General features: G+C 39.9%; 2 protein-coding genes across 4 annotated transcripts; one reads left to right on the top strand and one right to left on the bottom strand.

Moving 5' to 3' along the window:
* Nucleotides 1-405: 405 nt before the first annotated feature.
* Nucleotides 406-12,150, bottom strand: STK16 (serine/threonine kinase 16). Of its 3 annotated transcripts, none has more exons than XM_087881628.1 (8): nucleotides 12,057-12,150; nucleotides 10,020-10,192; nucleotides 7,718-7,937; nucleotides 5,007-5,140; nucleotides 4,600-4,720; nucleotides 2,457-2,552; nucleotides 2,188-2,309; nucleotides 406-2,098 (listed from the first exon to the last, which is right to left on the bottom strand). In XM_087881628.1, exons 2-8 carry the CDS (start codon nucleotides 10,103-10,105, stop codon nucleotides 1,960-1,962), a joined length of 918 nt encoding a protein of 305 aa, XP_087737754.1. In that variant the 5' UTR covers nucleotides 10,106-10,192; nucleotides 12,057-12,150; the 3' UTR covers nucleotides 406-1,959. The 3 variants fall into 3 exon arrangements, with proteins under 3 accessions (XP_087737754.1, XP_034289657.1, XP_087737755.1); XM_034433766.2 differs by having other exon boundaries at nucleotides 10,020-10,132; nucleotides 12,057-12,146; XM_087881629.1 differs by having other exon boundaries at nucleotides 7,829-7,937; nucleotides 10,020-10,132; nucleotides 12,057-12,143.
* Nucleotides 10,218-26,759, top strand: GLB1L (galactosidase beta 1 like). Its single transcript, XM_034433765.3, has 17 exons — nucleotides 10,218-12,167; nucleotides 14,389-14,525; nucleotides 15,522-15,694; nucleotides 17,666-17,816; nucleotides 18,171-18,231; nucleotides 18,447-18,541; nucleotides 19,589-19,769; nucleotides 19,861-19,919; nucleotides 20,741-20,862; nucleotides 21,356-21,396; nucleotides 21,544-21,662; nucleotides 22,591-22,665; nucleotides 23,096-23,185; nucleotides 23,344-23,457; nucleotides 24,374-24,505; nucleotides 25,323-25,529; nucleotides 26,440-26,759. Exons 1-17 carry the CDS (start codon nucleotides 11,777-11,779, stop codon nucleotides 26,653-26,655), a joined length of 2,364 nt encoding a protein of 787 aa, XP_034289656.2. The 5' UTR covers nucleotides 10,218-11,776; the 3' UTR covers nucleotides 26,656-26,759.
* Nucleotides 26,760-27,040: the final 281 nt, after the last annotated feature.

Raw genomic sequence — 27,040 nt, forward strand, 5'->3', positions numbered from 1 at the left:
ATAATGAGAACTTAACACAAGTTCTTTGCTCCTTCATTTTTCACTCTATAGCTAGAGAAAACTGCTGTTCTTTGCTGGTGACTATTGGTGATCCCATATACAAAAATTGTTTTTGGAAAAGGGAAGTCATGTTTTCTCATAGAAGACAATAAAAACAAGATTCTCTAGGCCTTTTTTTCAGCCTGCTTACACAAAGCTCAGAAGTCTTGCAAAGAGTCGCTTCAATAACCGAGTTTGAAACTTCTGTCTTCATAATGTACACAGTGCATACTTTTGCATCTGACCAGCAGCCAGGAGTACATAATAAACTAAAACGAATGGTCTTGGCATTTAGCATGCAGCCTGAAAGCTCAAGCCTCAGTGAGGGCATACAATGTTCTCAGCTAAAAGAAAAAAGCCACACAGTGCAGCATTTGCATTTTATAACAATGAACCAATTTCTGCAGTTATTGGCAACACTTGGGTAATACAGTGTGCACAGCACATATTCAAATATGTTCAAAGTCCTATCTGTAGAAGAATACCACAACACAATGGTAAACAACCCAATCTAGGAGGTCTATCTTCTCTATACCAAAGAATAAATAATGTTTTTGTTCAGATAGACATGTAACATTAGTCCATCAGGTGGAAAACTGATGGTCCAGAATTGCCTGAATGCACAGGACATCTGGTCTGACTCAGCAAAACTAATTCAGATGCTGCAGCAGCAACATCTCTCTGAACCGTGTTTAAATAATTGCTGCTTGTTCCTCTATCCCATTCTGTTAATAGAAACAAAGTCGTACAGTATTCGTTACGCTTATCAGCTATGCTGAGGGAAAGGCCTTAAGCCAATTATAATGGGTAAAACAAGGACTTGAGTCTCCTAGGAGATAGTAACAATGGTTCTATTAGAATGGTGTACAGAATAATGTATATATTCTATATATACAGTACTTTCCAGAAACATCACTGAATGCAAAGACTTGGATAACTTCTAAAAGGTAAATTCATCTCCTGGTTTGAACCCCATAGAAAAAGATCTGACAATCTGATGAGTCTCAATGTGGATGAACTTGGTTATACACTGCCTCCTACTGACATATTCACAATAATTGTAAAATGCTTGAAACTGCTCCATTTTGTTTTAGCTCAAAGGAAAACCCGAGAATGAGACAAAATGCTCAATTTGGGTATTTTGTTCCAAACTCAAAACACTTAAAACAGACATTTTAAGCTTGGAAGTCCTGCACATACCTATTACTGTGGAAATAATGAACTTTTCAGAGAGTTAAAATTTCCTACTTTATGTGACTCTTCTCCCTTAAAACAATTAACAATTAATGTAAATAATATAAAAAAAGATTTCTGTATGTAGATGTTAAGCAGTTCTTTGAGGCTTGTAAAAAAGAAAAATCTACTGGAATAACCAAGATAATGTGACGAAATATGTAAGAAACATGAGGGGAAAATGTGTGATTGAGCAGTATATACAGTATGTGATAAATAAACACCACTATTGCTGGATCACATTTTTATCACTTTGGTGGTTTAAAAATGTCTAAGATGGTGGCTGTATTTTATTTAACACTTAGGCCCTGAGGGCCTGCCTTTATCAAAACAATCTTGGCATCAATCCACACTTACACATTCAGGTACAAATTTAGGAGCATTTTTTTTTTCACAAACAGAATTTTGCTCCCTTGGGGCAATTTCATGCTTTGTGGAGGCATTTGATAAGGGCCACTAATCGGAGCAGTCAAAGCCTGGTAAGATACAGGAAAGAGTAAAGGAGTGAGTCTCAAAGACCAGCATTGTCCTTAATGCAGTCCCATTGTAAGACAGTTCCTCCAAGTAGAAGACTGGCCTTCAGCATGACGTCTTCTCAAGTGTTTGCTCTGAACTTCATCTCTTGAGGTCCAACCTGGGCTGAAATGCCTTCAGCTGCTTCTGTTTTTAGCGGCACATCCTGTGGTCTCAGATACGTGTGGCATCCTGTCCAGTGAGAGGTGGCTGTATTGCTTCAAGCTGACAGATTATGTCAGCAACAAATGGGCGCTCCTGAGGATTGACCACCATTGTTGAAGAGAGGAGGTGTTCCAAGGCTGGAGAGTACCTGAAATTTAGAACCAATTCAGATCAATCTGTCCTTGGATTAAGAGCAGCCACAACCCCCTCCCCACTTTCTAGATAGCAAATGCTTGCCTGGTATTCTGGGGCACCGTAAGGCGATTCTGAACAGCTAAGGCCACACTGTCCCCCTTTTGGAAAATCATGTCGTAAGGTCCTTCACCAAACATCATGCAGTAGAGAACACAGCCTAAGGACTAAGCAGAGGTAAGGTGAGCCTATGGAGCAAAAAGCTGATCGTGGAACAATGAAATAGGATTTTCCTCCTCTGTACAAGGTATATTTGACTGTAGTGCAGCAATATTAAATATTTATATTTTCTAAGGAGAAGTGATGATCCTTACCCAGATGTCAGTACGTTCATCAATAACACATTCACGCTCAACATTGAACAGTTCTGGGGCTCGATAGGAGATGGTGCAGCGTTGGGCAGCCCAGTCCTGTGGGATCAACAGGGGAAGGAAGATAAATCTAAGACAAAGTCTGGGAAGAAAGAGGAGAAATATCTCAAGTCTTCTCTGCTAGCAGGTTTCTACCACAGACCCCTCTGGTTGCTATTGGGGATAGTTAAAAGGAAAAAATACTTTAAATTAAGGGCATTAATCTATATATATAAAAGTGAAATACCACTCATGCATCATCACAAAATCTCCGGAACCATAAAGCCTACAAACTTGAAATTTGCCACATATGTTCCTCTTGGCTTCTAGGTGCTCACTAAGAAAGGATTTTTCGAAATGACCATCAGAGCATTAGTATTTCCTATATTCCTATGCTCTGATGCTAAGGAGTTCTATTCCCCCTCCCCACCTGAAAAGAAATCTGTTCCAAATGCAAAACACAAGCAGAGGAGAAGAGTTTCAGTTTTACTTTTACAGCAGCAAGCAGTTTTACTATAGAACAGTTGAGCTAAGGCATAGCCAGGCTCCTTCCTGTCTCCTTGCTCACACAGCAAATACTGTTTCAGTTTCCAAACAACCCTTTGATGGTAAGGAGTCCTACTCCCGCTCCCCACCTGAAAAGAAATCTGTTCCAAATTCAAAACACAAGCAGAGGAGAGGAGTTTCAGTTTTACTTTCACAGCAGCAAGCAGGAAATAGGATAGGGGAGGTTTCTGTGGGGCAAGCCTGAGGGAGAGAAGGGGAGAGGAGAGGCCGATTGTAACTACTCATTAATTTTCAAGCTGTGTCGATTTATCAAGCCCGATCACATAGTTTTGTAGCAGAGCACGAGTATCCAGCTAGTATTAAATATAATACATAGCAGTATGTGCTTAGTAGTGGGTGGGAGACAAGTAGGAAATTTCAGGACTGTAGACTAAACTGGTAATTTTTTTGGGGGGGGGGGGATTCCAGCAGAAGGCACCGGTAAACTACTCCCATGCTGTTGACTAAGAAAAACTAGGTGGATGTGTACCTACAGTCACTAGAAACTAAGTTCAAGTGAGATTTTAATATGAAATAGGAAAAGCCAAGAGAGATCTAGCAAAGTCACTATTGAGAAAAGAAAGAAATCTCACCTTGGTCTGCCTGCATTTTTCAAAATACTCAAGAGGCCGAAGTTATGATTTCCAAATCCCATAACAAATAAATATATTCTCCTGGACAGATCTCATTACAGTAACTATTTCTATTGCTTTTGCTTGCTTGCTGTTGAAACTATGACTATTTTTGCTGATATTGAAATATTGATCTGGATGGAAAGGGAACACTGCAGCAATCACCTCCGTCTCTTAAAGCAAGGGCTGGGGACTATTTAGCTTTGGATGGGGGGAGTTTTGTGAAAAACAGAGAAAGATACTATTACTAATGTCTATTTTGACTGGTTGTGGATCTCTTAGGTCTTGGGACAAAGGCCATGCATAACTTTGAGGTAGAGAACAAGTTGGTCAGCAGCCCTGGATAGGGAAGGAAAAGATTCTTCTGGAAACCCAAATAAGCTGATCCACTCAGTATCAACAATCCTGTGCCAGACAGAAAAACAGTTCTGATTCAGGATCTGCTAGTTTGACATCTACCCTCATTTTCAGAGGCATCCTCAGCAATGGTCATGATCTTCCAAACAGCGGGCATAACCAAACAAGTGGAGACCTGCTGCTTCTTCTGTGGATGCAATATGTATGACACATATTTGAGGTTGGACTTTGGGCTCACCTGCTCAATGACAGCAACAGTCATTGTAGATGCCATTGCTGACTTTCCCAAATCTTTTGCATGTATACTAGACTTTGCCATCAAGCTACCCAACCATTTCTTTTAAGGGGAGATAACATGTTGGGACACAAAAGACTTTGTGCCATCATTCTGCATGCACAGATAATATTACTACTTTCTAATAATATCCTTCTTCTGCCATTAAATAAAGGGTGCTGGGATATCAATGAAAACCCCTGACTTTTATAATCTGAATAGTTTTATTTCATTGGATGGTTTTCCTTCGTCGTTAGAGCTACTCTCCCATTTCCCTTCGAACAGATCAACCTCATACCTGAATAGTCATAGCCTCCCGTGAGCTCCGCACCTCAATGCGAGCCTGATTCATGGAGCCTAGGTCCATTAGCAGTGGCTGATCTTCATTGTCCAGCAGCACATTTGTTGGTTTTAAATCTCTGGAAAAGGGCAAGCAGAATATAAATGGATCCCTAAATCTGCATTTGGCAAGAGTCCAAGGCATGAGTCCTCAAATCCTGCTTTAAAGGAATTTTGAAGCTTGTAATATTCCAATCAAAGTCTTTCCCTGTACTGAACATACTGTCACACTGATGTTCTGTGCCTTAGGTTTTTCTTTATCTCTGCAAACTTCTCTTTGCCATCAACCCTATTACAAAGACTGACAGTCTGTCATGACTTCAGTTCTGTATTCATGCACCCTGCTTTCTAAGGCCAGCTTCTTACCTGTGTGCATATCCCTTGTTATGGATGGCCTGCAGTCCTCGGCAGATGCCGTGAAAAATGACCAGGATCCGCTCTTCAGGCATGAAGGAGCCTTTATCTCTCTGAGCTTCCACTTCCTGCCAGAGGGTCCCTCTCTGGAAAAGAAACCCAGGTATGTTGGTAACTGAAATGCATTTTCTCCAAACTTATTGAGTGAAGAAAAATATTTATCCCTAGATATTAAGAGACTGTGGCCCAATTTGGCCTTAGGATGATTTATCCTTCTTTTCTATTTGAGCCTCACAACTGCAAAGGTTTAATCAATATTATCATAGGAGTAGAGCCTTCTCGGTTGGGGCGCCCACCCTCTGGAATCAACTCCCCTTGGAGCTCCGACTAGCGCCCGACCTTCGCACCTTCCGCCGGGAATTAAAAACCTGGCTTTTCAAATCCCTTGACCTGGTCTGATGATGGGGTTTTAAGGGTTTTAATGGGTTAATTTTAATTTTTTTAGATTTTAGTCTTTATTTTTATTGTGGCTTGTGTTTTATTGTTGTGAGCCGCCCTGAGTCCATTGTGAGATAGGGCGGCATATAAGCCGAATAAAATAAAATAAAATAATAAAATAAAATAATAAAATAAAATAAAATAAAATAAAATAAAATAAAATAAAATAAAATAAAATAAAATAAAATAAAAATTGGTTTGGTTGCTTTTGGTTCAATCCAAAACAAACAAATTGTTTATCTAAAGCAGGACAATCTATGCATGGTTTTGTAACTACAGCGAATACCATGCTATTCTAAGGGTTGATTAATGTATTTGCTACTTGACCATAAGCTCTAAAATATATAAGTTGTCCTAGAACTCTCAGGTGCCTGTGGTTGTAGAGGGAAAATGTGGCAGAACTTGCTGAGCAAAATTACAGTCACAACATCCTGATTTGGCTTGAAGGAGGAAAGGGAACATTTATGAGAGGACCTTAGTTGACTTCAAATGCACTGCATGTAGAACAGTGTTTTTCCAAGTTTACCACCTTTAAGATGTGTGGACCAACTCCCAGGATTCCCCAAACAGCATGCTTTTTGGGAGTGGAAATGCACACATCTTAAAGGTTCTAAGTTTGAAAAACATTGACGTGGAAAGCCAATTGCTGATGATAACTGGAGTCTCTTCTGCACAATACTCTGCTCCCCTTGAGAGGCCAGGTATGGCACTGGATACTCAGTTGATGGCTGTACTAAAGAAAGCTTTTATACTGTTTTTATACAGTTTGGGATAGACCACAGCTATACCTTTCAGGGAAAAATCAGCCTCTGTTACGTGTGCCTTGGTTGCATCCAATTAAACTGGTGTAACACTGCATTTGAAGAACATTCCAAACTTCACCTATTTCAAAATATCCAAAGCCTGTTTTTCAGAAAAGTACAGTCATTTAATTTTTATTTCCAAACATGATTCCAGTGCTGCTTATTATCTATGGACACTTTGGGACTAGTTTCCCCTTCTCCCACAATCCCCTGTATTTTTCATCTGAGGCCTTGCTCAATGTCCCAACCTCACTGGAGCCCTAACTGTGTCAGCCCCACTGGGTTGACCAGATGAGGAATCAACTCGCCAAGAAGGCTAAAACTACCTTTATTGAGATCAAGTGCAATAATAGAATCTTGCAAGTCTGATTTTGTGTACTTCCTCCCCCTTCATTTATTCTAGTGAATTAGGGAGGTGTCTGCCTGAGCTGTTTCTAAATATTACCTCATTTTTCTGGACATAAAAAATGTTCCAGCCATTTTTGCCTAGATAACAGTTCTAGGCATTAAACAGCCATGGTCTTCCTTACTTCCCCCAAGCTGGCAGCGGCAGAATCTTTGAAGGTGGAATACCAGTTTGCCATCGAGATATATTGGCTTGATTGGTGTTGACTTGTTGGCATCCTGTTGTAAACTTTTACTGTGTGTGTCATTATGCCCAATTTTGGAAGTGGGCAAATTTTAATTTTTGTCCTTTTTCTGCAAATTGTATTCGTGTCAGAAGCAACGAGATCCTTCTGGGTCGAAAGGATTAACTGATCCTTTCAGTTAATCCTGACATCACTGTTGCCCAGGGGACGCCTGCTGAGGATTCTTTTCATGTCCCCATTAATAAGCCTACCAAAGAGATACCCATTTATCTACTCGCATTTGCATGCTTTCAAACTACTAAGCTGGCATGATCTGGAGCAAATAACAGGAGCTCACCCCGTCTCACATCAGTACTCAGTCTCAAACGCAGGTTTACAGACTGTCAACGTACCATTATAATCACATGAGCCACCACCCTCCCTGTTCTGCAAGCTATACTTCATGAGATTTTTTGTTTTAAATCGTTTCATTTAAAAGGAAAATACTTTTAACCTTTGTGATCACAAGCCATGCACACAAGACAAAAATGGAAAATAAATGCAATTGCATAAGAAAATATATGCAGAAGCCATGATTGAAGCAATTATAGCAATTATACAACAGTCTTCTTAGTGTAAGAACGTGGATCTTAATTATACTAGCTGACTAATTAACTATACCTTAGAAATTGCCTTCCCGTGAATTGAAAGTAGGGTTAGCACAATGCTGGAAGAGCCCGTTCTTCTCCCTGTCACACCTAATTTATCTAGAGAACACATTTCTTGGCATGCACCTACTGAACCCGTCCGCACCTTACCCCTTAACTAGGAAATTGGTCTGGAGGCTACTGACCTTGAGGAAAGGCAAGAGGAGCCAGGCCTCGTGTTTGGATCCTTTCTCTACCATGGCATGTGCACAGAGGGGCAAAATGTTGGGGTGCTCAAAAAGCAGGTGCATCTCTACCTCGTGCAGAGCTCCCTGACGATCATCCTTGTCATGGCATATGATGCGTTTCAAGGCATAGAAGCGCCCATCCTGCAGCCCTTCGACAAGGTCCACATAGCTGAAGCCACTGCAGGGAGTAAAATAGAATAAGCCACAGGGCAGGAGGACTTATGTATACATACACTTATGTATTCTGATGTAAATGGAACCCAAACAACTTTCTTTCTCTCCTCTTTTCTACCACGTCTTTCTTTACTTTAAAAGGTCATCCTTATTCTTAAATTATGACCCTGTTCTGCTGTCATCCACATCCTACACCTTTGCAGCACTATGAGGGCCGTGTTTTCCATATAGGATTGCTGGTTCATTGATGCCAGCTTAATAGTTGCTATTCATATAACTTCAGTGCTGACACATATTAAAGAGATTATAGAGAAAAGGTAAATATCTACATGCCACAACAGGAAGAAGAACAAGAGAGGACTCTTGTTCATGTTGTATATCCTGGTTGTTTATAATTTCATGAAGCTGATGGGTTGTCTGCTAAAATAAAGCCAGGTCATGGCACACACTTGAAAGTAAATCAAGAAGCCTGTAATTGTGGACTCAGTCTGGCAAGAACAAAGAATGCTTATCCACAGGAAATATGCATGTGTAAAGCTTGTAACAATTCTGGGTAGTTAGAAAGCTGATAAAAGTAACAAGAGTTAGGCAACTTGTAGACCTCAGCTAGAAGTTAGGAATAGAGAAGGCCTGCAGCAAATAAAATGTCTATTAGATAACTCCTGGGGCATTCATTAGCCAAGGTTTAGGAATAGGGACAGCTAGAGACCAATAGAATAAATTGTAGAATTATTACTAAAATGTTTATTAGATATTTCTTGTTATCCCGCCTTGTCCTGCCTTCTCCTTTAGTGAAAATGTATAAAGCTTTCTTAATCCTTTGTTCTTGGCTCTCTTGGCATTTTGGCCAGGAGCCCTTTTCCTTGGGGTACCCCAATAAAAAGCAATCAAAACCTGCACCTCGTGTCTGGCATCCTTCATTGGCCTCGGCACCAGGCTCAGACCCGAATTGGGGACAACAAAGCTGTTGTTGCTTTTTTCAAAATTACCAGTACTTTGTGTGGCACTGTACAATTGTTGGCTTGATAAAGGGGGAAATGCTTAAATAAATATCATATGGCATTAAGCAGCATTCTGGTTCTCCCTAATTCTTTATCACAGTACTGACAAACTGTACAAAAAGGCACAACAAGTGAATATGCTTAGCAATCACAAGAGTTCATGCATACCCCAAAATATACCTAATTAATTGGAAAAAAGTGGGGAAGATCACTCAGCTCTGTAGGAATCTGATATTTTCTATCATTAAAAACTATTTTCTACTTAGTTTATAAAGTGTCATGAAGAGGAGGGTGAAAGTCTGAGGTATTACTAAGGGAAGAGAAGCAGCAGACATAAGGCACAGCATGTATATGATTATGCATCAGAAATAACATTCTAACTGTAATGAGTGGTAAGCAATGAAATCAGATGCTCAGAGGAATTGTGATATCACCTTCCTTGGATGAACAGGAAACCCAATTCATGATGAAAAGCTGGAGGGAACTGCACCAAGTGAAGAAAAAAAATACATCTGTCTTTAATGAAGCTTGAATGATAATTTTGGAGGAATATTTTGGAAAAGGTGGGAATTGGATAGAAAAACCAATGGCCCTCCATGTTGCTGGACTGCAACTCACAACAGTTGAACCCAGCTATGGTAAGGATGACAGACGATACTGATCAGAATCATCTGAAAGGAACAACTTTCTCATATTTGGAATAAATAAACCTTAGAAGATGCAATAATTCTACCCCTGGCAAATAAAGACAGTATGTATATACATATATATATTTCCTACTTTAAAAGCGGACATATGCGGCCAAAACATCTTCCTACAGATGGAGAACTACATGGAGAATTAATAGTGGAAGTCAGAGAAGGCAGTGATGGGGAGACAATGATGAGAAGCCCTTTAGGTAATGCTAAAGTTTTGCGCTTTGCTTCTGGGTCTTTCTTACCAACTTGATTACCACAGTTAAAAGAAAACATAGACCAAATTAAGATAAAAGATAGGATAGTGATTAAAGGATCCTCTGTGAAATTTCAAAATGAATCACTGCAAAGCATCTTAAAAGATCCCTCTGGAAAGGGTCCAATACTCACCCCTCCCCAAGCCTGTGGATTAAAAGATAGCGTTTGTTATTGATGGTGATGGTCCCCCTTGAACAGATACACAGGGCATGGCCCATGGTGGTCGCTCCAACATCCTTCAGACTCTATAGAGGATAAGAAAGCAAAGTTCCAGACCTTGGTACAGCCATTGTGAAGGCCTAAGGCTGAGAAAAGAGGGGCAGTTTCATGTCAAGATATTAATAAATGGATACATATGCAAGTAGTCCTTGTTTAGCATTCACAATTGGGACTGGTCATTAAGCAAAGTGGTTGCTAAATAAAACGGCAAGTGTGCTTCTGATCTTATTTCAGCTTTCCTTTGCTTTGCAGATCTGCAAAGGTTATATACATGCAAAGTCACTTTTTCATCACCAGTCAGAAATGTGAACAATCACTGTGCAAAGTAGTTGCTAAACATGGACTATCTGTGTATTAAACCAAATGACCTTTCATGTAAGATATAGCACTGAAGGGGAATTCAAGAGAATAGTTCAAGTTGTTTGCCCAATAACAGAATTGTGCATCCATCAGTTTCTTTTCTCCCAATATCATATAGACTTAAACAGCATGGTCATAACATTGGCACTGGAGAGGAAATGAGACAGCTCAAATTGCAGGCTGTAATATAAGCTATCTTTCTGTGGGTAGGAGCCAGACTAAAAAATGAAACCGGGAACATTTTCTCCAGCTTTTTAGAGCTACAGTACAAAAACAATAAATATCATCTGGTAATGTCATGGAAGGACAATGACCAGAATTTTAAGCCCTTCTTTTTTACTTTTTTGGTGGGGAAGAGGAAGTGAGGTTTATAAAAGTAAAACTAGGTTTAGCACATTTATTTGGGGGCGTATCAGAAAAAAGAGAAATTGCACTGCTATGCTTGCCACTAAATTTTGATGGTGCAATCTTAAAGACTTTGAGAATTGCCACACACACACACCCCCAAAAGCAACAAAAGCAGGTGAAGCACAGACTTGCAAGCTTCCCAGCCCAGATGAAGACAAATGCTCCATTCTCTGTCCTGTTATAATAAAATACACTCTGTGGAACAATGAGAGACTTAATTGTCAACTCCAAAATGGCAGCCAGCTGCATGTCAACAGTTTGGCAGCCAAGAAATACATACTCAATGAATCTTCTAAAAAGAAAAAAAAAAGACTGTGAAAAACTAGGGAATAGGGCCTGACTCCAGTCACCCAAAATTATGTAGTTTATTTCTGGAAAAACCAAAAAAACCCTGTTATCTCAACAAGGAATGGAACAATCCAGAATCAGAACTTCCTTCCACCTGCTCTCTGTTGAATCATATGATGAAATGCAATTGGCATCTTCCCAAACGCAAAGGCACTTAAGTATGACACTAACTGAACTGATAGCATGGAAAGGGGGAAGAAAAGTATCTTTAACTGCCTAGGAAAAGTGTGACTTTTTAAAAACTACGTAATAAACCTCTTTTATATATTTCCCCTTGCTTACCGTCTCCCTAAGTGTTACCCATAATCCAAAGTGAAAGGACAGAAGCCTTCCCTTTGGATTACATTCTAAAAGGGCAAGGCACATAAGGAAAAAAAGAAGGAGGGGGGAAGAAAAGGTAAATATTAGTTCTTCAGAGCTGGAGAGCAAAGCGTTGAGCAGCAATCACGTTCAGTGGTTCAGAAATATATATACGTTGATTGGCGGTGCATCGAAAACCCATCGAGGGAAGCAGTACGTGCAGAGTTCTGCCATGGGAATAATGCACTCTGCACATGACCAGAGGCACAGTCGCAGTTACTGTTATGTCATTTGTTCTAGAGTGGATAAGTGCATTAAATTCCGAGGCAGAGTTATGGCTCAAACTCTCAAAACAGGAGACGGAAATATCCTGCCCTGGAAGTCCTGTCGCCCTTTCTGGATCCGCCACTCTCGAATTCAGAACAGCCGCAAAGTCGACCAAGCTCATCTTCACGCCCCGCCCATCTGCGGAGGCACACGGGGGCGGGGGGGGGAGAGCAGAGCGGAGGGGAGGGGAGGGGGCGACACACTCACCCAGTCTCGGTCTAGAGCTCGAAGGCGTCCTGGAGAGCTGGAGCGCGACAGGAGCCAGTGCGCTGGCTGGTGACGTTATCACTCTGCGCCGTCTGCTCTGCGGCCCTGGAGGTAGCTAAGCAACCACTCGAAGGGAAGGAGAAAGTATCTGTGAAAGAGGAAAAGAGGGCGGGAAGTGGGGGAAAAAATGATAAGCAAACAGAGAAAAACAGACAGAAGCCATGAGCTCAAGAGCAAGTCTGTAGAGTTTTTAGACAAAAAGTGTTGGGCTTCAATATTGTGGGTTATATTTGACGGGGGGGTTACTGAATATTTCTTAAAATGTATCACTTTGAATTCAGCAAAGACTTATTTTTAAATAAATGCGTATAGCCGTATAACTTAGTCCAAAGGTGTTTTTTTTTTTCCCCCTCAAAGAGGCAACTGGACTTACTGGTTTTTCTTTGAAGATGTTTTGCTTCTCATCCAAGAAGCTTCTTCAGTTCTGACTGGATGGTGGGAAAATTGAAGAAGCTTCTTGGATGAGAAGCAAAACATCTTCAAAGAAAAACCAGAAAGTCCAGTTGCCTCTTGGGGAAAAAAGCACCTTTGGGACAACCATGACCTGGATGACTGAGAATCTCCATAGACCATTTAGTCCCAAAAGGCTCTTATGTACTTGAATTCTGCCATGAAAATAATATACTGCTCAAAAAAATAAAGGGAACACAAGCAGAAGACATCCGAGATCTGAATGAATGAAATAGCCTTATTAAATATTTTGTTCTTTACATACAGTAGTTTATACACTGCTCAAACAACTAAAGGAAACACAAAACTACTGTATGTAACGAACAAAGTATTTAATAAGGCTATTTCATTCATTCAGATCTCGGATGTCTTCTGCTTGTGTTCCCTTTATTTTTTTGAGCAGTGTATATTCAGTGTACTTCACACAGCAGTTAAGATAATGCCAAGCAAGCTGTGAAAGGCTCTAAATGAGTTCCTCTAGATACGACAATTTATTTTTAATTTCAACCGTTTCTCTAGAAAACTTAGGGCAACATGTATAAATCACCACCACCACAGTAGGCCAAAGTCTTCTGGTGAAATTTATAGAAGTATAGGGATGCAATAGTGGCGAACAGTGTGTAAGGATTCAAGGCAGATGTAGTTTTAGGCACTTTAACATGCTGGATATCGCAATGAGAGTTTTAATAAAATTTAATTGTGACCATTTTAATAATATTATTGTGATCATTTTAATGAGCGGCATGGTGGCCTAGTGGTGAAGACACTCACCTCCCTCTTGGAAGGTTGAGAATTCAAACTGAGATAGTGGCAGATGTTACCTAGGGCACAAAGAAAAAATATATGTTGTGAACACTGCAAAAGCATCAGGAAGGGCACTGGCCAGTAAATGCTCAGCTTCATCTAGTCGCCCTAACTCTATGCTGAATAGAGACTACAGGGTCTTAAAAGGGGGGAGGGGGGGAAATTGTGATCATTTTAATGTTGACAGCAGACATTTGACATTCTGATCAAGTAACTCTTTTGTAGCTTAGATTGCAATGGCATCTAGAGCCTGATTGGTTTTACCTAAACTTTACTATTCAGTGACTCCTAATTCCTTAGTTTATAACAGCATCTCATTATGAGGTGGCACAGAATGTGGTGATGCCAAGGTTAGTGTGCCCCCCGCTGGGACATTATGCATTGGTTACCTTGGGTGTCTGTATGGGTTCCCTGTTAATGAATGAATACAATGATTATACAGGTCTGGTGAGTAAAAGGGACTTCCAATGACAAGTTTCAATAAATGGGACATAGAACACTGAAAAGCATGAAGATTATATAATTACATGATAGCAGCACACAATATTTAATAATTAAAATACTTGATATTCTTATGGAGCCTTTTGCTCTCTCAGAATAGGTATGTATTAGCTTGTTTCAGAATCACCATATTTGATTCTGATCATTTCAACATTTATTAGATCTACAAGAAGTGTGAGTTATCTCTAAATACAGTGTGTATAATTTATTATTTAAAAATAATTGATGCTTTTGAATCAATAACATACAATGCAATATCAGCTTAGGTATATTTCTTTACACTCTCACAGATAACTATTTGTCTTTATCCTGCTAGTTTGAGGAAATGTATGTTTTGCATAAACTGTATACTTGGTAATGGTAAATAAAATCTCTGTTTCAGTTCCTCTGTTTCATTTTTGAATTCACAAGAACCTTGGTACATCACGGTATTGTATTATCCTCTGATATGACTGGCTTTGGATTTAGTTCATTTAAAAAAAAATGTTGACAGTCCTTCTCCCCTCCCAACTCATAGGAAGCACCAGGGCCTGCCCACCAGATTGTCATGTGATATCTTCTTGCAGCTTCTTGTTACAGGCTGAAGTTAACGTTAAACAGATGGGGCTGTGGCTGTATATTTTCATTGTAGTTTTGGGAGGCTTACGATTTCAGGTAAGCAAAAACAATTAGAGAAGGATTTTATTGGGAAAAATGCTGAAATGATTTTTTTTCAACTTTTAAGGGAAATATAAAAGATTTATTTATCTGCTTTGTAATCTTCCATGTAGTCTCATAGTCCAGGTTTTTCTTTAGAATCTTTTTGGCACTTCTTCACAACCTTCTCCTAATATTCTGTTTGTAATTAGTGAGTTGATTGCCATACCATTGAATTAAGCTCCTGTGTAATATAATTATCTTGGAATTCTTATACATGGAGCATAATCTGTTCTGCTCATTAGAAATTCTCAACAGTCATGTGACTCAGGGCACAACAAAGAACACTATAGAGTTCAAAGTATTTTAGATTATGATCTAAGTCACACAGAGCAAATTAATCATTTATTTTTCAAAATAAATTCTCAACAATCATGTGATCATGTGTGATTAGCTGGCTGATAATGGGTAACCATATCATGGGTTATAAAGAGATGAGTAACTCCACAATATGATTCAGTAGAAGATCTTACATCGGCCAGTAACCTAGAAAGAGTTTAAGTGAATAAGTGAGGGGCAGACCTAAATATCAGGTATAAATTGTGATTGAGACGTTAGATTTGAACTTGCAAGATTTGGCGCATCAGTGAGAATGAGATATGAGTTACCTTGGGATGCCTTATGTGACATGTCTAGGTACATGAGATGTTTCCTCCTCAGGAAAGTATTGTATACAGTACTGTAATGTCCTTCCATTCTGAAATGTTGTATTGTTTTATACTAGCTATTCATAGGTCTGAAAGCTCCTATGCAAAGCAGAAATACATGAAGGAGCTAATCAGTGTTAAATATATAGTTTGAACCAATGATGTAAAATCTGTAATTATATCTTATTATGGCCATGGAACAAATGGATCTTCTACCCTAGCCCTAACCTTAATAAATAGTTAAAGCAGCACTGTGATTGTATGGAAAAAGACAATATGAAGCTTTCCTTCTTTTTCTGGATAACAGGGCACTGCAGCAGTTCGTTCCTTCAGCATTGATTATAAAAATAACTGCTTCCTCAAGGATGGAAATAAGTTTCGTTATATCTCAGGCAGCATCCATTACTTCCGTATCCCACCAATTTATTGGAAAGACCGGCTCCTCAAGATGTATATGAGTGGTCTCAATGCTGTACAAATGTAAGTGATCAGAAGTGATTCCCAGCTGGGACATTACTGTTTGCTGTAACAGAGACTAGAGACTGAAACTGATCATAAATGTTCCAATTTTCTAATTGGAAGGTTATACTTTGGACTATACCCAATATTGTGAGCAAAGAAATTCGTGCTTATTGAAAATGCATCTGACCGAAGTAATGAAAATCTTTTATTCTATCATAAGGTCTCATTAGGATATATATAACCTTGTGCACATACAGTATGTCTGTATAGCACTAACTGTATGTATGCACCCTGTTTTCCTAAAAATAAGACCTATCCAAAAAATAAGACCTAGCATGTTTTTTACATGTGTGCCTAATATAAGCCCTACCCAGTGGTGAAATCTAGAATTTGTTACTATCGGTTTTGTGGGCATGGCTTGGTGGTGGTGGGGAATGTGACTGGGTGGGCGTGGCCAACTTTTTTTTTTTTTACTTTTAAAACCATTTTTTCGGCAAAGAGGCTGTAAAAAAATGCTTCAAAAGGCTCTGACGATCCCAGCTGAGTTCCCTGATCGGCAACTCAGCTGGGATCATCAGAGGCATTTAAAAGAAAAAAAAAAGTTTTTTTTCTTTTAAATGCCTCTGACGATCCAAGCTGAGTTTTTTAAAAACCATCATCAAAGGCTTTTCTTTTTTACTTTTAAAAGCATTTTTTCAGCCGAAGAGGTTGTAGAAAAAATGCTTTTAAAAGTAAAAAAAAAAAGCCTCTGATGATTGTGCGGCTCAGCTGGGCATGGGGGGAGGGGGCAGGGATTTTTGCTACCAGTTCTCCGAACCACCTGCCTCCATTGCTACCGGATCAGGCGATTCGGTCCGAACCGGGAGCATTACACCCCTGGCCCTACCCCCTCAAATAAGCACTACTTAAGCCTTTGCAGCCGGCCGGCCACGTATTCCACCTGGTTGTTTGCGGTGCTGCAGCCACGAGGTGGAGGGTGGGGGGTGGAGCTTACCTAAAGGCCCCTGCAGCCAGGCCATCCGTGCCCTAACACCTGCCTCACTGCAGCAATACCAGCAGCCATGTGCAGCAGTAGCCCACAGGGCTGCCAGCCCGCTTCTGCTTGCTTGCAGTAGAGCAGGAGGCCAAGTGGTGTGCTGATGCCATGAGGGGTGTCAGATGTCAGGGTGTGGAGGGCCTGGCTGTGGGGGCCCTGAGGTAAGCTGGTGCAGGGCACGTGGGATAGCTCCACCCCTCCGCCTTGCCTCGTGGCCATGGCACAGGCGCATCACTGGGCCTCCTGCTCCATTGTGGCCACAAACAAGCAGAAGAAGTGGGCCAGCAGTCCCGCAGAGTCCTGCTGGATGGGGTTGCTGGAGCTGCCATCGCAAGGCAAACAGGTGTCGGAACGTGGGTGGCGTGGCTGCTGCAGGGGCCCTGAGGTAAACCGGTGTGAGGCGCATGGGACAGCTCCACCACCTTGTCTCATGGTGGTGGCACTGGTGCACTACCTGGCCTCCTACCCCACCGTGAGCAAGCAGAAGTGGGCCTCCCATACATGGGAAAAAATAAGACACCCCCCCAAAAATAAGCTCTAGTGCTTATTTTGGGGCCCAAAAGAAAATAAGGCCCGGTCTTATTTGCAGGGAAACACGGGTATATAAAGCAGCATGTTTAATTACTGAACATCTTTCTGCTACAATTGGGATAATTACCTCTGCCCATCATTCCAATTTAAAACTAAGGGAGAAAATGTTTGTTCGCATTCCCTGCTTGCTATTACTTATGTCTGAACTTGCTGTCAAGCTAAGTTGAGAAATAGGGATTGAACAATGTACTTGAAGTACAAAAATATTGTTTAATATTTAATGCCAGAAGGTAAAAAACATGGTTTTGTTCTGTTTACCCTATTTTACAGTATTTACCCTATTTACACTTCTATTTTACAGTAACTCTTTTTTGTCTCTCAGAAATCTATTCTGGATTGAAATGTGTATTTTAATTCCTCAGTTATGTGCCGTGGAATTACCATGAACCAATGCCTGGAATTTACAACTTTTCTGGGGACAGAAACTTGGAAGGATTCTTGGGCTTAGTGGCCCAATTAGGGCTATTGGTGATTTTGCGCCCTGGACCCTACATCTGTGCTGAATGGGATATGGTGAGGGCTGTGCAAAGATTCAGATAAGTCTTTATATTTTAAGCATTTGAATGCTCCACAACTTATTTTAAGCAGTTAATAATTTGACGAGGTATCTTTCCCTCAGTTTCCTTTTATAGCTTTTCTTCATTTTTAAATCTTGTATTTTTCTTGCTTTATAATTATATGTGCATGCTAGCATTTCATCTCATCCTTCAAGCAACTACTTTACAATAATTAAAATCAAACCTATTTTTGCAGTTTTGAATTCTCATTTTTTGGCAGTTCTTCAGTTGTTACTCCCTGGAAAAGAGTATAAATAATGTCTTTGACCTTTGTTGCACAATTGGATTACTTTGATATCTTTTTTCCTAGGGTGGCCTTCCATCTTGGCTGTTGGCAGAACCAAATATTATTCTACGAACATCTGATCCAGGTAAAGGGGAAATCTGAACCAGAGAAAGAAAACAGAATTTCCTCTACCTTCTGCAGAAGCAGAGCATGTATATGAACTTAATAACAAAGCTCAATGTATTCTTCCAGACTTCTCTGCATGCAGCCTTGTAATCACCAGCTCTTATCTTAGTACTACATGGGAAATTGAGCAGAGTATGCTCATTTTTAGCTGAACAAGTTGCTTTCTACTCTCAGGTTTTCTGCAAGCTGTTAACAAATGGCTGAGTGTCCTGCTACCCAAGATAAAACCTCATCTTTACCAAAATGGAGGTAACATCATCAGTATCCAGGTGCGTGAAGCATAAAACATTTCAGACATTTTTCCTCTCAGTTCTTTATTGTGTGTGTGTGTGTGTAAGTTATGTCTGCTTGGCAATAGCCATGTGGTGAATATAGTAGGGTGTCAGGGTTCCTGACAGGAGCCCTGGGCAAGCTATGACAAATAACAGATGGGCTTGTTTGGAAAACAAATCAGAGTTGGCTTAATGTCAGGATTCCAAGAAATGACCCCATTTCAAAACAGAAATCCGAGACAGATTCTCAAGGAACAGTTTTTATTTTGGAGACATCATCTTGTCATCAACTAGTGAAAAACCAACTCTGAGTTTTCCCAGGCTTTCCAGCTAGATATAAGCAACTTTCTCCCAAAATAATAAATCACATTATCCAATCCAGGCACTGGCTGGTTACCTGGCAACTCCTTCCTCCACCTCCAGCCAGCCAGCAGTTGGAATGTCCTTGACCTAGGAATGAACTAGTTTATTTTAGTTACGAATACCCCCCCCCCAAGCTCCATCAAGCCTGAAGCAAAGTGAAAGAACCCCTATTAGAACTACAGAAAAGGAAAAGGAAAAACTCCCACAGCCAGAAAAGCTTCGGGGTTGACATTGCATTCCCCCATGCAAGTTTTTTCACTTTCATTAAAATAGACAGACCCTAAACAACAATGTTTTGGAAAAGGTGGAGATCAGACCTAGTGGCTATAAAAATTGAATTCTGGAATCTGTTGACAAATTTTTGCCTAGCAGAATCCTTTTGGATCTTAAAATCATATTATCCAGTGCCCAACATTTTACACAACCTATATTTGCTGTTTTTCACTATCAAACAGCAAAGACATTTTAGCACTCTTCAGACTTATGCAGAGGGGGAGCAAACTGCTTCCTTTAAAACTAGCTCAGCTGCATCTACTTGGGAAACCAACATATGGGACAAGTAGGTTGCATAAGCTGCTACATATACAGCATTTGACAAATGCATCTTATTAAAATCTGATCCTTTGGCAAATGAGGGGCTCTAAGTCACCATCCTTTAATTCTCCACTGTTCTCTAGGCAGGTGGAGAATGAATATGGAAGCTATTACGCATGTGACTATGACTATATGCGTCACCTCCTGGCTGTTTTCCGCTTGTATTTGGGCAAAGAAATCGTGCTTTTCACAACTGATGGCCTCAAAGAATCTGAGCTGCTGTGTGGGACCCTGCAAGATTTATATGCCACTGTGGACTTTGGATCAGGTAGTGCAAGGCTAAATGATATGCACAGAATTCATAGGATCTGGAATGGAATTATCCTTTGACTTCTACTCTGTTTTTTGTTCTTTGACAGAGATAAATGAGACACGAGCATTTGAACAGCAGCGTCTGGTTGAGCCAAGAGGGCCACTGGTGAGAGCAATTGCCCTTGCCATGTAGGAAGAAGCAACCTGTGGCTTTATACTGTTCATTTCTTCTGAGCACCTAGAGGTGCTTCTAGGGAATTGCTAAGAAAAGGGAATCAAAAGTATTCATGTATGTTAAATCCTTATTTGCCTCTGTGGTTTGTAAGTTGGTGCTAAAGCAATAGAAACTCTAGTCCTATGATTTCAAGGATGTCTAGTAAGCTATGATTCCATTTGCCTGTCTTGGGTGATGCCAGATCTGTAGGCCTCAAAATTCATCTCTGTCTACAAAAATTTCTGAGAGCTTAATTATAGAATAATTAGTTAGGTGTATCAGAAGTACTTTACAGTATTTTATTGTATTTCACTCATTTTTCCAAAAGAAGCCAGAATGATGTACAAAATAATGATAAAATAAATACAAAATAAAAATAAAATGAACAATAATTAAAAGTTGCTTTTCTATAGACACCCACACAATTATATATTAAATTACCACTTTAAAGTAGACAGCATAGTGACCAGAGGTATTCACCTTGGAGTATGTTTCCTAATTGGTACACAGGTTAATGTTGGACACAAATGAGATCATGAGCAGAGCCACCACAGCTGATTATAATGTACAGCTTGGATATTATTGTTGAAGTATGTGGTTCCATGGACCATAAATCATAATGTATCAGCTAATCTATTTTTAAGGTCTGACTTATTTATCCTGTACTCTCAGATTTTAACATTTGAGTTGGAACAAAACTTACATATCATTTTAGGTGTTGAAAACAGCTTTGCTACTATTCCATAAAAGTCTTAATTATGCTTTTCCCCTAGGTGAATTCTGAGTATTACACAGGCTGGCTGGATTATTGGGGTGAGCCACACTCCATGAAAAATACTACAGTTGTGACTAATGGCCTACAAAAGATCCTGGAATTAGGAGCCAACGTCAACATGTAACCGTGAGACTATATGGGAGAGTGGCAGGGGGACAGAAGTAATAGAATTTATTATTAAAAAAAATGAAGTATGTCTAAGATACAAGTCATGGTTCTTAGCTTCATCTTATTCTGTATGGGTATTTTGATATGTCAGATGGTGTGTGTGTGTGTGTGTGTGTGTGTGTACAATGTTATTATCTTTTCTTTAATGATTTTCATACATAGCAGATAAAAATTTCTAGCAAAATGAAGATGTAATGTGAAACTCGAGCATATTTGGGACTACCCTGGGTTCACTATTTATCTTACTTTTTATAACTGGCTGGCTGGAATCACATATTATTCTAAGCAAAACCAGACAGGCCACATTATGGTTTATCCAGTGTGCAAAACTGTTCTTTGTTCATGTTGTAGCACCTGTTCATTTTTTCCTAATTCCATGACCAGTCATTGTTTCAGTGCTTGGATGGAAAGTGAATTCTTATTCTGCTGCCTGATCTTTTTCTAGGTATATGTTCCAGGGTGGCACCAACTTTGGTTACTGGAGTGGTGAGTTTCTGGGTCCTTTGGGTTGCTGCCTCAGTCAGACATTGTGAGGCTTAGCTTCTGGATGGAAAATAGACGTACGGTACCTAATTGCAGATGGTAATTAAAAATCCAGAAGCCTGTTTTGTTCTCAAAGGTTTCTCTACTCAGGTGCTGATTATAAGGACAAGTATTATCCTATCACTACTAGCTATGACTATGATGCACCTCTCTCAGAAGCTGGAGATCCTACAGAAAAACTATATGCCATTCGAACCATTATTGGCAAGGTAACGATTCAGCACTCTTGGCAGTAGAGTGAGAGGCAATGCTGCATTTTATACTGATTGAAAGAAATTATTTGTTCTATTAATAATCTGCTCTTGTTATTGCTGCGGCCATGCAGTCACAGCCAGGGTAGGATATCAGCCTAAAATTTTAAATTTAATCAAAGTACATTTGAATGAATTATTGGCAGTAAGTTTTAGAAGCAAGAGATAAGTTCTATTCATGATTCCTAGAAGAGGAGGAATGGAATGACTACCAGAGTTTGGTATTACTGCACCAGACAGCCATGATATAGCCAAATCTGGTTCAATAATGCAATCAAGTAAAAGTGTGGTAAATTATATTTGGGCTTTCCACATCCAAATCTCCAATGAACTGCATGTACCAATCTTTAGTTCAGCAATTATTTTCTCATTCTCCTCCACTTGTAGTACAACTATTTTTGGAACAAGAGAGTGGTGATGTTTCACTAGCAGATGGTAGATAATACTGGGGATTTATTTATTTATTTTATTTATTTTATTTATTAGATTTCTATACCGCCCTACTCCCGAAGGACTCAGGGCGGTGCACAGCCAAACAATAAAAACACATACAATACAAAATTTAAAAAATAGAATAAAATCAAATTAAATAATTTTGGCCCCGACAAATTTAAAACCCCAAACTTTTAAAACCAATTTAAAATTGAATATATAAATACTAAAAGATATTTAAAATTTTAAAAATCTTTTATAAAGATTTTAGATGAATTGCTTAAAAGTTATCTCCCCACCTCCAATTTTTAAAGATTTTTTTTTCTGATAGGAGCCACATCGAGGCAAGGTAACTGGTTTATTCTTTCTGTGCTTCAGTTGCTAAATGTGATGTTGTCATCAGCTGAAATTGATGTTAAGTTTGACCTCTTTTGCTTTCTTTAAAAAACTGCAGTTTCAACTTGTGCCTGCAGGACCAATGCCACCTCCCACTCCCAAATTTTCATATGGTTATGTATCTTTACCACTGGTAAGTTAGAGTTTGAAGATACTGTATTCCATCAGATGTTCATGAATTGGTTAATGGGTAAGCTATTCCTGTAGTCTTACATGTTGTTTCCCAAGATGGAATCAAAGGTATTAAAACAGATTTTGGAACAAAAAAGAGTTGTTGATATATAAAACATGTCTGATGGTATTGATGGCACCAGTATTGAAATGTTGTGCTCCATGCCCACATCAGGAATTTAGCAGAACCACTTTTCTCATTTTTAAAAGTGATATATTTATATGGTAAAGCATTTTTTAAATGATATAGTTATCTTTCTGCTTGTTTTAATGTTGCTTATACTTACTTTGTAATATTATTTGATATTTTTAATGGAAATGATTTGGGGAAATACGTTTTTTGTATCTTACTTTTTAAATATTATAAATACAATTTCAGTTTTTTCTTACAGTGTGTGGCCTTTTTGGATATTCTAAGTCTTCTCTCCCCGGGCCTACCATTCCATTCTTCTTTCCCCCTCACTTTTGAGGCTCTGATGCAGGTAAGAAGTGAAGTCTGTAGCATCAAAAAGGGAAGCTAAGAGTAGTTCCACTAGAAAATTCAAGAAAACTCAAATCTGAAAAAAAATCCTCTTTAAATCTTGCGTTTCATGTTTGGATTGCAGTCCACATTTGCATTAGTTTTCATTTTATATTTCAGACCCATGGCTTTATGTTGTACCGGACTGTTCTTCCAGATGACATCCTACAGCCTGTTTTGCTCTCCGTCCTTGAAAATGGGATCCATGACCTTGCCTATGTTTTACTTAATGGAGTAAGCTGAAAAGTGGAGACATTTGTATAATCCAGGCATTTAACCAGGGGTAAAATTTAAAAAAATCCCCTACCGGTTCTATGGGTGTGGCTTGTTGTAGGGAGGTCATGTGACTGGGTGGGCATGGCCAACTCAACATCACTCACATCGAGGGGCCCCTCCCCAGCCCCTCCCCTCCCAGCTACTTCTTGTCACAAATGGCAGGAAAATGGGGAGGGGAATATTCCTGCCTACTATCCTTCTCTCAGTCTGTGCTGAGATTGAGGAATGGATGACAGGCAGGAAAAATCCCCTTCCCCATTTTCCTGCCTTTCACAAAAACGGCTCCATTCCAGCTGCTCCCCCACCCTGTCCCCCTCCCTCCTGGGGACTACTTTAAAGAGACAGGCTGCAGCAGCTCTGTTCTGAATGGAGGGAGAAAAGTTAGCATTCTCTCTGCTGCATTTAACATTGAATTCTGTGGCAGAGAGAATGCTAACTTTTCTCCCTCCATTCAGAACGGAGCTGCTGCTCCCTTTATGGTTCCCTCCTGGCCCCCTCCCTCCTGGGGACTACCTTAAAGGGACAGGCTGCAGCAGCTCCATTCTGAATGAAGGAAGAAAAGTTAGCATTCTCTCTGCCACAGAATTCAACATTGAATTCTGTGGAATATCGAGTGGCCGGAAGAGGTGAGTGGTGACCGGCCGGATGTGGGTGGGACCAAGGAGGGGTAATTACTACAAGTTCGGCGAACTGATGCCCATAATCCCTAGCGGTTCACCAGAACCGGTAGGATTTCACCCCACGTTTAACTGCCAGGGGGGAAATGTCCCTGGTTCTCATGGTGATTGCTTGAGGTTGCTGAATGATACAGGGGTTTTGTTTCAGTTTTACAAGTGCTATTCAATTGTTAATCCTTTATTCTTTCTCCCTTGAGAAATATAAAGGGACACTGGAAAGAGATAGAGTAAATGCCATCAATATAACTGGTCAGCTAGGAGATTCATTGGATTTGCTGGTGGAGAGCATGGGTCATATCAACTTTGGAGCAAATAACAGTGACTTTAAGGTAGGTAAAGAGTAATGCTTTCACTTTTATTCATAGAGGTACATTGGATTGGGATGGGCTCTAGACAGCTACATTATCACATTTCAAAGTTCAGTATTTTCTGGAACAGTAAGCAGTTTCTAGGAAATAAGCAGCAACAGAAGTAATTTGAAAGAATTGGGGGTGGGGTGTTTTTTTTTTTTGAGACTTGGAATATTAGGCACTCTTGTGAAAAATGAGTTGTAAAGCAAAAGTGTAATGAACTCACTTTTAATCATTGCAAGTTCTGATGTACCATGTTTCCCCAGAAATAGGACCCTATCTTATATTTTTTTTGAAACCCGAAATAAATGCTTGGCCTTATTTTTGGGGATGTCTTATTACTTTGGGGCACGTGGAGCAAGATGGGACTCCTCTTGCCGTCTTACCTGATTTCTACCTCTGTCTCCCTAACCAGAGGAAATGGCGGGGACCTGCTGCGCATGCCGTTAAATATTTTTTGGGAGGGCTTATTTTTGGGGAGGGCTTATTTCCCGGGGGGGGGGTATTTTAGCGCATGTGTTCAAAAGCCCAATTGGGCTTATTATCAGGGGATGTCTTATTTTACGGGAAACAGGGTAACTTTTATTAGTTGCTTGAATAGCTTTATTCCAGTTTTAAGGGGAAAAACCCCTAAAGAATCCTACTGCATGGAAAATGACTAGGACCTTACAGATAATAGCTGATAGTTTTGACAATCAGCAGGACTCAACTCTTTTCTCACACAAGGGCTACAGATTAAAAGCCAAATGTATGTATCCTTTTCACATCTTAGTGCATTTTTCTCTTTTTTGCCCAGGGCCTGACCCACAATCTTACTTTGGGTTCTACCATTCTAAGCGACTGGCTCATCTATCCACTTGATATTGACTCAGCTGTGGCCCAACAATGGCCTCCGTATGTCCCACGAAGCAATAGCACCACAGGACCTGCTTTCTATACTGGGGTCTTCAAAACACCTGGTATCAACTATGACACCTATGTGAAGTTTCCAGGGTGGAGCAAGGTATAGCACTCTTGAACACAATTTTATCTCCCATTAGGCAGCGAGGTGATTTCTTTGCTTCATCTCATTGCTTAGGCAATGGAGCTTCTAGGATCCAGATTGCTAGCTGCAGCTCTTTTACTATATTTATCCATTAAGCACTTTATAATTACAGGCAATTCAAAAATTAGTTTATTAGCAAAAAGTTGCCTTTACTTACAATTTTAAGATTATCAAAATTAAGTGGCCATTAAGGTCAAAATAGGGAACAGGAAAGACAAAACATCACAATGCCAAAAAAAGTTTTACGTAATTTAAACTAATTAAATAGAGTTACTTTATAGAAGTACCCTGGGTTAGGGTTAATAACAAAGATTTACTTGTTATAGCATTGTGTAGGAGTCCCCAATCCCCTGGCCACAGCCCACTACCAGGCCTTGAGCCATTCGGAACAGGACTGGGGAAGTGGTGAGTGAGCGTGCACGTACATCCCCACTTGTGCAAGTAGCGGGTGAGCGCATTCGCACATGTGAGTGTGGAACCATCTGCCCTCCTCCCCACACCAGTCTACAAAGCCGGAAAGGTTGAGAACTCTGGTGTAGAACATTAATATGCTTGCTAGTTGCCCCTATAAACTCCTATAAAATGCATTCAGTATTTCAAATTACATAATCACATAAATAAGAATAATCTCTTTTTACCATCTAAATGTATGTCTTCCTATTGTTATATATTCAAATCATAGAATTGCAATCCACACACATACAGAATTAACTTCTAAGCCTTGTACTAGTAAATTTTCTCTTGCCATCAATGATTTTCCTGGCTTTGGGTAGATAATAAAATATGAAATCAATACAGTAGTCTCTTGGAGTGCCCAAATAAAGATGAAATATTACTTTATAAAAGTCACTTTTATCTTTTTAAATAGGGCCAGATCTGGATCAACGGTTTCAACCTGGGCCGTTTCTGGCCAGTTCGTGGACCCCAGCAAACCCTCTTTGTGCCTGGCTTTCTCCTCAATACCTCAGTCCTCAACACTATTGTAGTGCTGGAACTGCAGAATGCACCATCGAGCCCAAAGGTACTTTTTCTTGACCGTCCCGTTCTCAACGCTTCTAGCTTCTCTCTAAAAGACATGAAATAACTGGAAATACTATCCAATTATGACATTGCTGAGACCCATGGCAAAAGAAATGTAGTTGAAATCACTGTCTTGTAAGAATCAAACGAATAAAGTATCGGACTGTAGCTTAAACTCTAATGAACAAATTAAGTAAACCACAGATATTTGGAGATCAAGTCTTTCACTGGATTATTAGTTGAAGTTGATGCTGTATAAGCGCTCAGGATGGATAATACCCATCACCAAATTAAATATGCAGGTACCTGGCATAGCACTGTAATACATTCTTGGCATGGCATTAGTATCAAAGATGGAGTTGCAATTGGATACTGGCAAAGTTCAGTGAAAGGAGGATGAATCAGATAAGCACAAGACATACTTGGGGATAAGGCACCTTTAAACATCA

The sequence above is a fragment of the Pantherophis guttatus genome, chromosome 1, assembly GCF_059756535.1.
Source record: "Pantherophis guttatus breed Tessera chromosome 1, ASM5975653v1, whole genome shotgun sequence".
In the NCBI taxonomy this organism is placed as follows: domain Eukaryota; kingdom Metazoa; phylum Chordata; class Lepidosauria; order Squamata; family Colubridae; genus Pantherophis; species Pantherophis guttatus.